At 44.4% G+C, this 12804-nt stretch overlaps 2 protein-coding genes and 1 non-coding gene across 5 annotated transcripts; 2 read left to right on the forward strand and 1 right to left on the reverse strand.

The window, feature by feature from the left end:
- Positions 1 to 731: 731 nt before the first annotated feature.
- LOC115726353 (UDP-glucuronate:xylan alpha-glucuronosyltransferase 1) lies at positions 732 to 4932 on the forward strand. 3 transcript variants are annotated; one of them, XM_030656188.2, is made up of 6 exons: positions 732 to 787; positions 938 to 1170; positions 1647 to 1744; positions 2567 to 2773; positions 2901 to 3529; positions 3612 to 4932. In XM_030656188.2, exons 3-6 carry the CDS (start codon positions 1647 to 1649, stop codon positions 4712 to 4714), a joined length of 2037 nt encoding a protein of 678 aa, XP_030512048.2. In that variant the 5' UTR covers positions 732 to 787; positions 938 to 1170; the 3' UTR covers positions 4715 to 4932. The 3 variants fall into 3 exon arrangements, with proteins under 3 accessions (XP_030512048.2, XP_030512046.2, XP_030512050.2); XM_030656186.2 differs by having other exon boundaries at positions 938 to 1164; positions 1645 to 1744; XM_030656190.2 differs by lacking the exons at positions 732 to 787; positions 938 to 1170; positions 1647 to 1744 and adding an exon at positions 1776 to 2037.
- A 146-nt stretch (positions 4933 to 5078) lies between these two features.
- On the forward strand, positions 5079 to 5150 carry TRNAC-GCA. Its single transcript has one exon. It is a non-coding gene; the product is annotated as a tRNA-Cys (tRNA).
- A 3485-nt stretch (positions 5151 to 8635) lies between these two features.
- Positions 8636 to 11190, reverse strand: LOC115726350 (probable pectinesterase/pectinesterase inhibitor 51). The gene is made up of 2 exons (XM_030656182.2): positions 10151 to 11190; positions 8636 to 9442 (listed from the first exon to the last, which is right to left on the reverse strand). The coding sequence occupies exons 1-2, from the start codon at positions 11100 to 11102 to the stop codon at positions 8745 to 8747; spliced, it is 1650 nt and encodes a 549-aa protein (XP_030512042.2). The 5' UTR covers positions 11103 to 11190; the 3' UTR covers positions 8636 to 8744.
- Between the last annotated feature and the right edge of the window lie 1614 nt (positions 11191 to 12804).

A 12804-nucleotide genomic window follows, 5' to 3' on the forward strand; every position in this document is an offset into this window, starting at 1 on the left:
TCAGTTCAGTATTTTTCGTGGTATTAACCTAATTTAACGACAACTAATGGATGGTGAATTCGTCACAAGTGTATCGGTTTGGGGTTTTTGATGGTCAAAATAGTTTATGATAAATTTATCATAGCTGTACAGGTTTGGAGTTTTGGTGGTTAAAAAATTAGTTTGGAGTAAATTTGTCATAGATGTACCACTTTGGGGTTTTTGGTGATGTTAATCCAAAAAAAAAAAAAAAGACCATATGGAGGTTTCACATCTCCAACCAATTTATTGCCCAAAAAAAAAAACCTCTAACAAATGACAGTACACCTTTTATAATAAAATAGTACCATTCACGGGATCTTTTAACTTAATGAAAAAGCATTGGCTATAATTGTCAATTGGTTTAACAGTCAGCTTTCCAACAGAACAAATGCAAAAAGCCTATGGTCTTAAGTAAAATAATAGGCCTCACCCTATTTGGTTAGTGAGATGGGACCTGAGTTGACTTGGCATTCCATTGTCATATGCATCAGGCATCATCAACTGATCTGTTCTCTTCAAGCTAATGTAGCAACTACCTCCAATGATGACAATTTTTGTTCAGCACTTTTGGAGAAAAAGGTAAAGATCAGGGTAACATATTTTTCCCACTTCTATAATGATCATTGTAAGCCTTTCTTGGGGTTTGGTGGCTTGGTACAAGCTGAGAAAGCTAGTGCTTTATCCATTTCTATAGCAATTGCTACTCGGCATGCCTGCACATTCCTCTCCTCTGCAATTTCCTAATGCATTTTCAGAGAATTTCAATGTAAGTTTATGTTTTAGTACTAACAACTAACATAAAAGCAGCGTGCCGTACCCATTTAATTGCCTTTTCCATCAATATCCGTGTTAGTGTAACCGCAACTCGAACTCGGCATCGACCTAGAGAAAATTACAGTTGATCTGTCTTGGCCAGGGCAACAGGATAAAGTGGGAGAGAAGTAGCACAAGCATACTGGGGCGAGAAAAGAATGAAAAAGTTGGTGACTTGTTATTGGTGATGAAGTAGTTCAACAAGCAATGGAAAGCTAAGTGTGAACAGGATTCAAGCAGAAGTCATATCCTCTCTATATTGACACCACTTGGACCTGTCTCATCTCATTTGCTTCTCCATGTCATTTGGAAGAGAACCCGGGAGCGCATTAGTTTGTGAGTCTCTCTCTTTCTCTCTCTCTCTCTCTCTCTCTCAACTGCCCGAATACTGTCGTTCTTGATCAAGTTTCATCTGATAGTTGGTGTTTCTTGAATTAGTCCTCTGGTTTTATTCATGTAATGTTCAGCGGTCCAGGATTTTCTGCTGTAGTTTCTTCTTCTCTAGGGAATTCTAGTCAGGGAAGTGTTTTTTCTTTCCCCTCTCTTAGCCAGGAATGCGGAATGTCGTGAATGTCGCAAAAGGACCTTAATTTGGTTTTCATCAAATTAAATGTTCATAAACAGCTTCTTGACACAACAATCTTCTCGGCTTTGAAATATGGTTGCTTGCCCTATTCTTGATTCTGTCATTCTTTATGTGGTACTAACATCCTTTTTAAATTAAGCTAATCAAATCGTCACGGCCAACCCGTCTGGTTTAGCCTTTTTCTGACCATGTTTGATGATTTTTCCCCGCTGTTTTTGTCGATCAGATGGTGGGATTCACCTGCTCTGGGTCAATCCAGCTGAGAGACGCAATGGGAAGTTCAGACGATAATCTCGACATCAAACACAGATTGTCATTATCAAAGTGAGTGAATTCTTCATTCAAGTATCAGATTTTGTTCCATTAAATCCATGGGGGAGCTTACTGACACAGAAAGCTTCATTTAAAACGTTGAAGTCCCTGAAACCTGAATTTTAATGGCATAAGCTACGCAATTCTAGTTTTGACATCTAGATCAAATACTTCAAATGGTAATGCTATGTAAAATTCCAACATGTTCTGGTTGCAATTGCTAACTCAATGTGAACTTCTATAGCAGCCTTAGAGAAAGAAAGCCTCCTTATAAGAGTCACAGTCTGCTTCTACCTACTTATGAAGTACACCAATGTCTTTTTCATGAAGAATGTAGATCGAAATTCATCCCAGACAAACACTGCTGCTTAGTTTTGCGCAATGTACATGTCGGTATAATGTCGCCAAAAATCTGATCACATGCTCAAGGAAATTCTTCCGCGAGCCGTTTAGTTGAAAACCGATTGGTCAACAATCTAGAAAAGCAGCTGGTGCAGCAATTTGCTACTCATGTGCAAATAGTTCGGCTTTAGGATTAGAAAACAATCGTAGTCTCGAAATATCAGTAAAAGCTCATAACTTTTACAGGTTCATACTTCAAACCATGCAATTTGAAACAAAAAATTTGTCTGCCAATGTACTTAGTATCCATCTGTTGTGACTAAAGATAGACTAAAACTTCAATTTACTTCACGAACATTTTTCCATATGTGCTACATCTATCGCACAAATTATCCATAATTCTGTGAAGCTGCTTGGAATCACATGCCACTTTGGTATACTTTCTCGTTTCTTTTGTTTGCTGACCCGTTCGCCAATGTCTACTTGAATCAGTGAAGAAATACACAAGAGGAAACTGCAGCGGAGTAAACCCAAAGGAATCAACAAATCTTTCCAGTTGCCCCTCCAATATAAGAGCGCAAACTGCAAGTTCTCTTCATTGAAATTCCTCCTTGCTATTACTATATTCGGCACGTTGGCAACAATCCTCTACCGTCCCGAAGCTTATAATGGTGAAAGTCTGTCATCTTCCACAATTCGGTAAGAAATAAGTCAAACACATGCAGTGTTCATATGTTGCTTGATGTACAAACACTTGGACAGGCATCTCAATTTCTTGCTCGTGTGCAGGCAGAAAGCATAACTTTCTTTGTTCTGTTGCTTTCAGGCCAAGTTTTGTCAACAGATGGATATGGGGCGGATCAGACCCGCGATACATGTCGCATTTGGACATAGATTGGGAGGATATAAGAGACGTAACAGACAGCCTAAATGGGAAAAACGACTATCGCGGAATCGGCCTTTTAAACTTCAACGACAGCGAGAACGCATATTGGAAGCAGCTTTTTCCCAGAGCTAATCCCATTGTTCTGCCCCTGGAATATGCTGCCAAAAGCATCACCTGGGATTCGTTATACCCAGAGTGGATCGACGAGGAAGAAGAAACTGAAGTACCCATCTGCCCGAACCTACCGCGCATCAAACCACCAGCTGTGCGGCTTGATCTGATCGCCGTGAAACTACCATGTAGGGACGAGGGCAATTGGTCGAGAGATGTGGCGAGGCTCCACTTGCAGCTCACGGCGGCACGGCTCGTGTCGTCGGCCAAAGGGAGCTATCCAGTGCATGTCCTCTTCGTCACTAACTGCTTTCCAACACCCAACTTGTTCACCTGCAAAGAGCTTGTCGTGAAGATAGGCAATGTTTGGCTTTACAGGCCAAATCTGAGTGTCCTGAGAGAGAAGTTGCAGCTCCCTGTTGGGTCTTGTGAACTTGCTCTTCCCCTCAATGTCAGAGGTTAGTTCTATAGCAATCTCTCTCTCGCTCTCGCTCTTACATTACCATATGTGATGACACAAGTCCGATTTCTTGCAAATAGAGCGGGTTTACACGGGAGATGCACGCCGAGAAGCTTATGCGACCATCCTTCACTCTGCTCATGTATACGTCTGTGGGGCGATAGCGGCGGCTCAAAGCATACGAATGGCTGGTTCGACCCGTGACCTCGTGATACTCGTGGACGATACCATCAGCAACTACCACAGGAGCGGTCTGGAGGCGGCTGGTTGGAAGATCCGCACAATACAGCGGATCAGGAACCCAAAGGCCGAGAAAGACGCCTACAACGAGTGGAACTACAGCAAGTTCCGGTTGTGGCAGCTGACCGACTATGACAAGATCATATTCATCGACGCTGACTTGCTCATCCTCCGAAACATCGATTTCCTCTTCGCAATGCCCGAGATATCGGCAACCGGGAACAATGGCACCCTATTCAACTCTGGTGTTATGGTGATTGAGCCTTCGAATTGCACGTTCAATCTTCTGATGAAGCACATCAATGAGATAGAGTCCTACAATGGCGGCGACCAAGGCTACTTGAACGAGATCTTCACGTGGTGGCACCGGATCCCAAGGCACATGAACTTCTTGAAGCACTTCTGGGTCGGCGACGAGGAAGAGAAGAAGCGGACGAAGACTCGGCTCTTCGGGGCCGAACCCTCGATCCTTTACGTGCTTCACTATCTAGGAGTGAAGCCGTGGCTTTGCTTCCGGGACTACGACTGCAACTGGAACGTCGACTTCTTCCAGGAGTTCGCCAGTAACGTCGCGCACGAGCGATGGTGGAAGGTGCACGACGCGATGCCGGAGGTCCTGAAGCAGTTCTGCATGTTGAACTCGAAGCAGAAGGCGCAGCTGGAGTGGGATCGGAGACAGGCAGAGGAGGCCAACTACTCGGACGGGCATTGGAAGATCAAAGTGGAGGACGCACGGTTGAGCAAGTGCATCGACAATCTGTGCGACTGGAAGAGCATGTTGCAACACTGGGGCGAGACGAACTGGACCGACGACGAGTTCCTACCGCCCTCGCCTCCGGCGATATCTTCCAGCATCTCTCTCCCAGTTGTGAGTAACCGAGGGATGCTTTGCCTTTTTCGGGTCCATGCCAAACTAAAGTTTCTTCACACGGAGTGTAGATGAGAGACCAATCTTCCTCCGGCGACCGGTTCGGTTCCAGTTTTCCTTTGCCGCCTCTTCCTATTGCATAAGGTGTCTGATAGAGACCCTCCTCGATTCTCCGAGATCGGATTTGATTGCGAATAACAACTGGAAGAAACAAATGTAACTTGGTTAGAAGAATCAAGGATGCCCGTTCATCTTGTCTCACAATGCTAGAAGAATCAAGCACCACTTCATCACTTTCTTTGTACTTCGTACCCGAAATTTAACGCTGCCCTTTATCATATAGACCGCACGAGAAACATGAGGACGTACTCTGTTTTGGATGGAGCAGAGTCATTGATTTATGGTTATAAATCGTTAGTATGACTAGTGAGGCAACAAGGGGTCCATAGCTCAGTGGTAGAGCATTTGACTGCAGATCAAGAGGTCACCGGTTCGAACCCGGTTGGGCCCTTTCATTTCTTTTTTGTAGGCCTGCCCACATTAATTACCCTATCCCTAGACGATAGACCTGTTTTTTCTCTCTCCTCCTTTTTGCTCTTCCCGAATAAAGAAGACCGCTCCTCCTCCCTCTCCCGGACGAGTTCAAAATTTTTGAATCTCTCGTTCCCTCTCTGCTCGATCGCTCGCTCCGTTAAGGGCCCTCGTTCCTGCGGACTGCTCCGGTGCTCAGCTCGCTTCTTGCTTCGGCCTCCGCTCCCGCCCTCTGCTCTGTCGCTCGAGGGCTCTTTGCTCCGATCCTAATTCCCATGGTCTGCTCCGGCGCTCAGCTCGCACTCTTCTCGGGCCTCTGCTCCCACCCTCTGCTCAGGCGCTCTCACTGCTCTAGCCTCAGCTCCCGCCCTCTGCTCCGTCGTTCCCGCGTTTTGCTTCGGCCCTCAGCTCGCTCTCTGCTCCGGCTCGCTGCTCCATCGCTCTAGGACTCTCAGCTCCGGCGCTCAGCTCTCACTCTGCTCCTACACTCACTCCTGCGCTCTGCTCCGACCCTCGCTCTGTCACTTGAGGACTCTTTACTCCGGCGCTCGCTCGCACTCTGCTGTATTTTGAGAAAATGACTGTACTGTAACGCATCCATGTCTAACTCTTATACTTTCTACAATCCGTTGCCAACTAAACTGTTAGTGGCTGCATTGCTAAGATTATTCTCTTGCTGGAGGTTTTCTAGGGAAAATATTCATTTATTTGGTGTTATCTCTATTAGGAAGTGCTTTGTTTTTTTTTTTGTTTCTGCTTCTTTATGGGATGCTAGATACGATTCCAGTGTGCGCGTCAACCGAGTTCAGAAAGATGTTGCCTCTGCGCTGTTTTTTGCTGGTATGCTATCGTGAAGTACTTAGCACTGTAAGCGTGCCCACAAACTGTTAATGTTGGGTGCTGATCAGAATATCAAAGAGCTCTGTTTTTGGGCACACATCCACTGTTTAATTAAAACGCAATGGAAAGCCCTCTTTCCTTGCTAATCACCTTTTCAAGTTTCGGATAGCTTTTAGGATGGCTTTTTGTAGTTGGAGGAGTACCCATACTCGGATCTCAAACCAGAATGCGAGGAATGTGGGGGAAGATGGAGAGCTCTTATGGTTCAATGACGGCGTAAGGGTGGTCATTGGGGTCGGTCTTAGAGTTTGTCTTGGATGAGGAGTCAAACTGCTTGTTCAATCACATAATTTGTAGAAATCAGTTAACTAGTGTTGTAGAGATCCTCTCAAATATTACCCTTCGGTCACAATCAGTGTCCTCCACAAGCGATTCTAGAGTCGATTATGATGACCATGTGTGGTTCGAACACTGTCTCACCAAAGTAAACCCAGGTTGTGGACTCCACTCAGGTTGATCAATAGAAAAAGAGATGAACAGATGAAGCGCGCGAAACCGCATTTCATTCTAACTTCAGCCTCTTTTCCTAAACCTGTCATGTATTGATGGAAAAATAGAATACACTTGTTCAACAAAAGCAGATTTGAACACCCGTAGAAAATAATCTGCAACAATCAATTGGAAAACTAAATGTCACTTGTTTTATGGTGGCCGCGTCCGAACTAAGCTCTGAAGATCGACCTTCTTCTACCCTCATCAAGCTTTCCCAACAACACAAGACAAGAATTCTAACAAGCATAAAAAGATTTTTTTTTTTACATTATGGTGCGTCATTCTATCTTCACCATTCATCATGCAAGAATTTGATACACCTATACAAGAATGACATCTAAAGCAAGTTTACTAAAAAATGTACATGTATAAATATTATGTCAATAATTCCACGTCAACAAGTTTGAACTTGTACACTAAAATGTTTCCATGGGATCTATTATGGTACTCAATATCTATCGACAACAAACCATTATCATTAGCATTGGAATAGTTTACTAAAATGAAACAAGGGATCTAACATGATTTGCAACATAAAGATTTCTGTTAATAATAAGCAACAAGAACCTACATAAATTAGAGTAACCACATTATAAGTGATAGCTCATTGCTAAGTTCATGAATTAGGCCATATTAGGTTCACGAATCCAATTACTTCCACTGAAATACTCGAACACAAAGCCCAAAAAAAAACCAAATCAATAATTATCTTTACTTCTTCTCCGCCATCGCTCTACTCTGAATGTATGTCGTCAGTAGTCATTTCGATAGTATTTGCGGACTATATTGTTCCGATCTGTCTATTCTTAGGTTGTCTCTAGTGATTTTTTTTGGCACTGCTCGAATCTCATTTAAAGACCTTTATACATGTCTTTCGGAATAAAAGGCCTTGAACAGAAATAAATTACTTATGGGCCTTCTGCAAGGGTATTAGATACTAACATTCGTGTCCACTCATCTAGGTACATTTTGCTCATGTCTACATCTCAATTATCATACAACCAGTATTAAAGACAAACTATCCAGCGCGCACGAACGCGAACTTACGTGCCATCAGCCTGAACCTCGCAACAAGCGGTTGCAGTCACAGCTCGCCGGCGCGAACGGGGCAGCCCTCCACGCAGGCGAGCCCGAGCTAGCGCCGCAGCGAGAGGGGCCATAAACTTGCTTTTTTGTCTACCGTCCATGGATGGTAATTAAGCCCGTAGAAACTTTTAATGAAAATTAAAATAGAATTTGTGCAGTCGTCCACCTACGTGGGTGTCCATTTCATATTTTGCTGTTCCACTACCTATTTTTACCCATAAGATGTCTCTGACCAAAAAAACCATGAAGATGTCCAATTAAATCATATTGAAGAAGGTGGGAAGAATTCTCTCTAAAAATTACAAAACCTGCTTTGGAGAATGCTATAATTAATAGTAGTGTTAATACCACGAAAAATTCCAAATTGGTACACTTGTAACAAATTTATCCTATATAATTTTTTTAACCATAAATTTATCCCCCGTTATTTTTCGTTAAATTTTAACGTCAAATTGCTAAGTTAGAACCGAGTACACCTGTGAAAAATTAAATTCCTTAGTTTCCGTTAAACTCTTCAAGCGTAAATAAATTTTGAGTTGGATGACACGTGACAATTACCGAATGTACACATTTATAATTTTTACTCTCTATTTGTCATAAGCGTATGCAAATTATCGATTTGTGATTTTTTGTGGGTATTAATCCAATTTAACTAAAATAAACAAAGAATAAATTTGACACATATGTACCAATTTAGTTTTTTTGATAGCCAAAACAATTAATTTGGGATAAATTTATCACGGATATACCAATTTGAGGTTTTTGATTATCAAAAATACAATATAAGGTAAATTTATCATAAATATAACCAGTTAGGAGTTTTTTTGTGTCAAAAAATTGTTTGGTGTAACTTTATTACAGAAGTATCGGTTTTTGATTTTTCGTGATATTAACCCTTAATAATATGATCCAATATTAATGAAACACCGATATTTAATTTTATTAATGTTTTAATGCATATTAATTACGTTATAACCGACTCGCCCACGCCCTACTATATCTCACATTACAAACCTCCTACAAGCTCATGCCGAGATTCTTACTACAAACACAACCACGTCTATTCCATCGTCCCCGACGTAATTTCGATTCACAGTTAAGAAGGGGACGACGACGACGGCGGAATCCAGTCGGTGCCCTGGATGAAGTTCTGCACGGAGTACTCATTCAAATGCTCCGCCGGGATGCGGCTGCTCCAGGAAACTCTCCCCGACAGGTCCGACCCGGGTCCTGAATTCCCATACTCCCCGTAGTAAAGCGTCTTCAGGGCGAAATCCTGCCTGAAAGGCATCCATCCCTCCCGGGTTATGAGCTCTTCCATACGACATTGGATGAACACCGTCCTGGAGTACTCCTTCCACGGCCTGCCCAAGAAGTTCTTGTGCACTTTAGGATTGCTGCGGTACAGCTCCATGTACCTCTCGGTGCCGTTGATCGAGCAGCCATGGAAAACGAGGCCCGTCGACTGGGCGGGGTCCGTCCTCCCGCTGGCCGTGACCGCGTTGTTCTCGCCCTTCTCGGGGTTGACTTGCCGGGGCCGCACCAGGATCGTGCAGTCCTGGAACACCGCGGCGGCGTTCCCGAAGATGAAGTCCACGTTGCCCTCGATGCGGCAAGACTTGTAGAACTGGCGGAGAGAGTGGGCGTAGAGGGTGTCCTGATTGCCCAAGAACTCGCAGTCCTCGACCACCGACAGGTCGCTGTCCGATCTGAAGGCCACGGCTTGGTGGACGTCCGGACCGGCCGTGTTCTGGAACGTGATTCCACGGGCCATGAACCCGTCACCGAATACACCTGCGCATGTCGGAACAAATATCATGCCATAACTACACTTTCCTGTGAAGATTTACTACAATTTTTTCTTCAGCACAGAATCATATCCAGGAGCGACAGCCAATCATTGATCAAGTTGAGCAGATCAGAACAGTACATCACCCCTAATTTCAATTTCCACAACGTAGGTGAAAGCAACAGGAGCAGACACATCCATCCACAACCACAAGTTTCAAAAGAAAAACAGTAGAAAAGATCGGTGAAGGAAGGCCCATAAAAGCGAATGGTCCACCAGGGAAAGTCACTCCAGAAACACTAGTCTCAAAAGCAGGACTCATTCCAGCTAGAAATAATGATTCACCATCACATCTTCTTTTCTTTTGCTGCAATCTTTTTGTAATTCATTGCGCCACCACTTCAAACAACTTTTTTTTTTTACTGTTTTGCCACGCAACTTATCTTCTTTAGATCCTTCCACTAACTTGGTTAGACAAGGGCAAATGACACAAATAATTCTTAAATTAGCATACAGTATCATCCTAAACTTTCAATATAATTCAAATTCAAAGATAATATTAAATATTTTCGTACAAGGAAGCAAATTACATGAATACGAATTAAAAATTCAGAAAGGCAGTTAAAATTTATATTTTATTCGTGTAAAGAGCAAGCCGACAAAATTAAAAGCCTCGGACAAACCGAGGACATGAAAAGAAAAGCAAAGCTTACCAACAGTAGCCGTATTGTAGGTGAAGATTCCAGGCATCGCCGCGTTCAGAGACCCTGTAATTACCGTCTTGCCCACGCCGTCGCCGACGAACACCACGTTCTTCTTCTCCAACGGGACCCTCACGATCTCCTCGTACACACCTTCCTCTATGTGGATCACGAACCTCCTCCCTCTCTCGCCGTTGTTCGGCGCCGCGTTCACGGCCTCCTGCACCGTCCGGTGACACCCCCGGCCGCCGCCCTTGCACACCGTCGCGTCCGCCGCCAGCCCCAGCGGCACCCCGCCGGGGAACCCCGAGGCGGGCCCTCGGCCGGGGCGGGATTCCCAGAACCCGGCCCGCTCGGTGGCGGGCGGGCTCCAGGAGCCCATCGCGGTCCCTCGAACGTCGTACGCGACGATCATGCTCAGGGCGTTGCTGGTGAGCGACATGAGGGTGTTCAGGTACGACATCGTCTGGTCCACCATCTTCGTTTCGTTCGAGTAGCTCAGCTCCGACCAGCAGTCGTACTGGTACTCCAGGGCCGCGCTCATGTACGCGCGGGAGTCCTTGATCCTGCCGCGCGGCAGCACCGCCACCGTCAACCCCATCCGGTGCTGCGACAGGGGGAGGATCTGGAGGCAGTTCTTGGAGTGGACGGTGAGGTTGAGGCTGCGGTGGCCGGAGGACGAGGCGAGGACGGACTTGACCATGGACTGGGCGGTGTTGAGGCCGTCGGAGGAGACGGCGACGGCGGCGAGGATGACGGAGAGGGGAGGGGAGGCGAGCTTGGAGCGAGAGAGGGAGGAGACGCAGAGGTCTTGGAATCTGGTGGCCCTGCAGGCCTGGGTGACCTGGGGTGGGACGAGAGAGAGGGAGGAGTGTGATGGATCTGTGAAACGTGGACGGTGGTCGACGGCAGTGGAGGTGGCGAAGAGGGCGAGGATGTGGAGGAGGAGGAGGAGGACCGCCATGGATGAGAGAGGATGGAGACGAAGGCCTGTGAATCAGTTGTGCGGTGTGGGCAGTGGCGAGTGTAGAGTAGACATTGAGCGGAGTGAACCTCGAAACTGTTTTCCGACCAAAAAAAAAAAAATACAAAAAGGAAAAGATGTTCCTTTTATAATGGGAAACGACGACAATGGTAGCTAAATGTCGCTTTTAATTATTCCAACATGAACTTTAGATTGATGTGCGGTATGATCGATAACTTTTTAATTTATTTAATATAATCTCGAGATTTTTGGTACTTATTTAATTTAGTTTTTAAACTGTATGAAAATATTTAATCTTGTCCATGATCTTGATTTAATGGAACAACAATGTTAAAAAATTTACATATAGTTCGGGAGCTATATCGAATATTTACTAAATATTTTGAGGTTATATTGAATAAATTAAAAATTCATGAGACCACATTATATATTAGATTAAAGTCCAAATATCATATTGAACAAATTAAAAGTTCGGAGATAACATTACATATTAAGTCAAAGTTCATAAACTATTTGTGTAATTATATATGTCCACTTAACCAATGTCCAAAATACTTATTTAGCCTATTAAATAAAGATTTATCTATTTTTCAAACAGTAATCATACGTGACATGGAACTTTTTGGTGCATTCGAAATGGCAACTTTTTTTTTTTTTTAATTAATGCTTTTCTTCTGGGGTCGGTGTTGCTACGCTTTACTTATGGCGGGGTTCTGGCTCTTGGCGTTCATTATGCTTTGCTGGTTTCGCCGGCCACGCAAAGGACATTCATTTTTGCGGCTAAAAATTAGGTTAAATTTGGAGTTGAGGAGTCTAATCCAAGGCAGGCATAATGATCATTATGAGATGGCCGATCCATAGATTGACTAATGTCATCGTACAAAGCCTAAACCACAAGGGATTTGCACTTAGGGAGAGCCGGAGGTGCCACTATTGGTTTTGTGTTGGGCTGTTGTCGCTGCGTTTCGAGGTTATCATGGAGTGTCAATGAGTACCGGTATCGGAAAGGATGAGTACTGTTCTAGGATAGACCTTGGAATCGGACTGGACCGATCCTACCAAGCCGGGGTTCTTGTTCCGTTTTTAGGTATGGAACCAAACCGAACCGATCGGAGGAATCGGTCCCGACCAAAGAACCAGGTCGAGAAACCCGAATTTCCTCATTTTAGTTTTACCTTGCATTTTGTATTTTTTGTTATATCCGGCATCCACCCCTTGTAAATAAGGTGGTGTTTTACTTAATTTGTCCTTTCAAAGAATGAAAAAAAAAAAATGAAACCACAAAATAAAGGAATTGGCCAGTTCGCGGATAGACCCCGAAATCAAATTGGGCAAACATGGTCGGGTTTAGAGTCTACAAGGTAGGTTTCAAGTTTTAAAAATTGGGAACTAATTCTGTTAGGGTAGGTTCTAGGTCTGAAAACAACCTATCCTAAAATAGCTCAACCGTGAATAACAAAGCCCATTTTCCCCAATTAAAAGAAAACCCAAGTTGGTGTCTTGGGCCTCCGACTAGACAATGTGGGACGGGCCGAGACGGGGGGGCGAGGCGAGGCAGGGCGGTGACCGAGAATGGGTTGTCTTCAGCCTGCAAGTTCGATCCTGCAAAAGAGCCCGCCTTGCTCAAGAAAAAGAATTGCACTCGCCGGTTATCATCACCTTAACAAGGAAAACAAACGAA

Source organism: Rhodamnia argentea, chromosome 1, assembly GCF_020921035.1.
Source record: "Rhodamnia argentea isolate NSW1041297 chromosome 1, ASM2092103v1, whole genome shotgun sequence".
Lineage (NCBI taxonomy): Eukaryota > Viridiplantae > Streptophyta > Magnoliopsida > Myrtales > Myrtaceae > Rhodamnia > Rhodamnia argentea.

Bases quoted from the DNA above. Each gene is read 5' to 3' on its own strand.
- LOC115726353 (XM_030656188.2), top strand. From the start codon at position 1,647: ATGGTGGGATTCACCTGCTCTGGGTCAATCCAGCTGAGAGACGCAATG. The intron at 2,774-2,900 runs GTAAGAAATAAG...TGTTGCTTTCAG, and splicing joins CTGTCATCTTCCACAATTCG to GCCAAGTTTTGTCAACAGAT. The intron at 3,530-3,611 runs GTTAGTTCTATA...TCTTGCAAATAG, and splicing joins TCTTCCCCTCAATGTCAGAG to AGCGGGTTTACACGGGAGAT.
- LOC115726350 (XM_030656182.2), bottom strand. From the start codon at position 11,102: ATGGCGGTCCTCCTCCTCCTCCTCCACATCCTCGCCCTCTTCGCCACC. The intron at 9,443-10,150 runs GTAAGCTTTGCT...CGACATGCGCAG, and splicing joins CTACAATACGGCTACTGTTG to GTGTATTCGGTGACGGGTTC.